Below are 1,734 nucleotides of genomic sequence, written 5' to 3'. Positions count from 1 at the left end.
ATAGATTATTGTAAACAGAGAAACTGCGAGGAGCTGTCATATAATCTGTATTTCTGCATATATCTGCTAGCTGTAAGCACAGAGAAAGGGCACCTGCTACAAATATTTGCTGCTTATTATAGCATGCCATTCCAGAACTTTAATTATGCTCAGATTGGGATGGTACCTAAGTGGACAATAAATCATTTCCAAGCATTTCCAAAGCATATCTCAGTTACCAAAATAGTTTCCAATGCATTTCTCAGTTATCAAAACAGTTTCCAAAACATTTCTCAGTTTCCATAACAGTCTACAAAAGTATTTGCAATGTCCAATTACATTACTCAATTTTCAGACCAACAATTAAAATAAACAGACACAAAAGTGTTCCAGCATCCACCCTGTCAATTCACTCCTTAGGTCTTTCATTACATCTAGAAGGCCTGTCACAGCAGTCGTGAGTTGCCCAAGCATGTCCAATGTTTGGGATTCTGCTGCCTTACGACCCGCAACAGAATCCCTTTGCTGATCCGCCATCATTTTTGCAGTGTTCACCATGTCAACAAGGGAGTCCTCGATCTTCCGGTCTTTGCGCGGTCGAATGTTGGGGACATTGCTCGCTGGTGCTTCTGTTTTGACGGGGGATTCTATGTTCTCACCTTCATCAGCTTCCCAAATCGGGCCGTCAGTGTTTCCACCCACTGCCGAAGCATGGGTGTAGCTAACCACATTTGCCCGGCTGTGCATGTACTCATCAATGCTATCAAACCACTGACATGTTACCTTTCGGTCATTTCCAGAGATGGCGTTATGCACCTTATCCTTCTTGTAGTCGGCGTACACTCGACCCCATCTCTTCCTGCAGCTTCCAGCATCTTTGTCACAGTCTGGAAACAACGCAGCAAGTTGAGTGGCAACTTTTGACCATAAGTCAACCCCTTGCTTTGGAGTTTTGCCAAACTCATCATGCATTGTACCACGTAGGTGGATCAGCTAGACAACCCAGGCATCCTTCCAAAACTCCCTCTTCCGTGTTTGTTCTTCCATGTCCTTCTTGTTTGCTGTTGTTGCCTTTCTACCTCTCTTGGGGTTTGGTGCTTTAGTGGCAACTTTAATCTCTTGCACCTCATCGTCATCACATTGTTCAGCTCTACGTTTCACAGAAAGCTTGGTGACCTTCTATGGAACTGACCCCCCTTCCAATTCAAAACACCGTTCCAAGGGTGTAGTTAGGACCTCTGTCCTTCCCTGTGATGGCTGCGAGCCTTGCTGCACAGGCTGGTAGACAACATGAGTGGGACAATGGTATGGCCTAAATGCAAAAGGCAAACTACCAAGAGGGGACACAGGAAAAGTCCCAGCAACATGAGGGGGACCTTAATGCAATGGTGACCTATGGGCTGCTAGAGTGACTGGCATATGCATGTCACTGAAGTTGGATGCCTGGGAATATTGAGAGAACAAGGGAGTGAATGTTACGGAAATTATATTTCTGATATATCTTGCTCTGGACATTATTATTTTAGTCAAGTGTGACTATGGAAAAGTACTCCATAGGAGCACACCGGACGCGGCGGGGGTCCTAGTGGATACTTTGTGTGGTTAGTTGGGGACGCCCAACTAGCTTGTGTTTTGCCATGCTAGATGGTCAGTATTGTGGGTGATTCCATGTTAATACTGATGTCGCTAGTGTTATTGGTATCGTGCTTGATTATTGTGCTCTGAGCACGATTATGTTGGGATCGGTTGATTCAG

At 45.0% G+C, this 1,734-nt stretch overlaps 1 protein-coding gene across 1 annotated transcript; it reads right to left on the bottom strand.

Annotated features, from left to right (window-relative positions):
• Positions 1-240: 240 nt before the first annotated feature.
• LOC147897333 (uncharacterized) lies at positions 241-1,447 on the bottom strand. Its single transcript, XM_087379958.1, has one exon. The coding sequence runs from the start codon at positions 949-951 to the stop codon at positions 343-345; it is 609 nt and encodes a 202-aa protein (XP_087236084.1). The 5' UTR covers positions 952-1,447; the 3' UTR covers positions 241-342.
• Positions 1,448-1,734: the final 287 nt, after the last annotated feature.

This window comes from Dipteris shenzhenensis, chromosome 10 (genome assembly GCF_047967505.1).
Source record: "Dipteris shenzhenensis isolate YYH24624 ecotype China chromosome 10, Dip_SZ_1.0, whole genome shotgun sequence".
Lineage (NCBI taxonomy): Eukaryota > Viridiplantae > Streptophyta > Polypodiopsida > Gleicheniales > Dipteridaceae > Dipteris > Dipteris shenzhenensis.
Note: the sequence above shows the minus strand (reverse complement) of the source record. Positions and strands in the feature narration are given on the sequence as shown.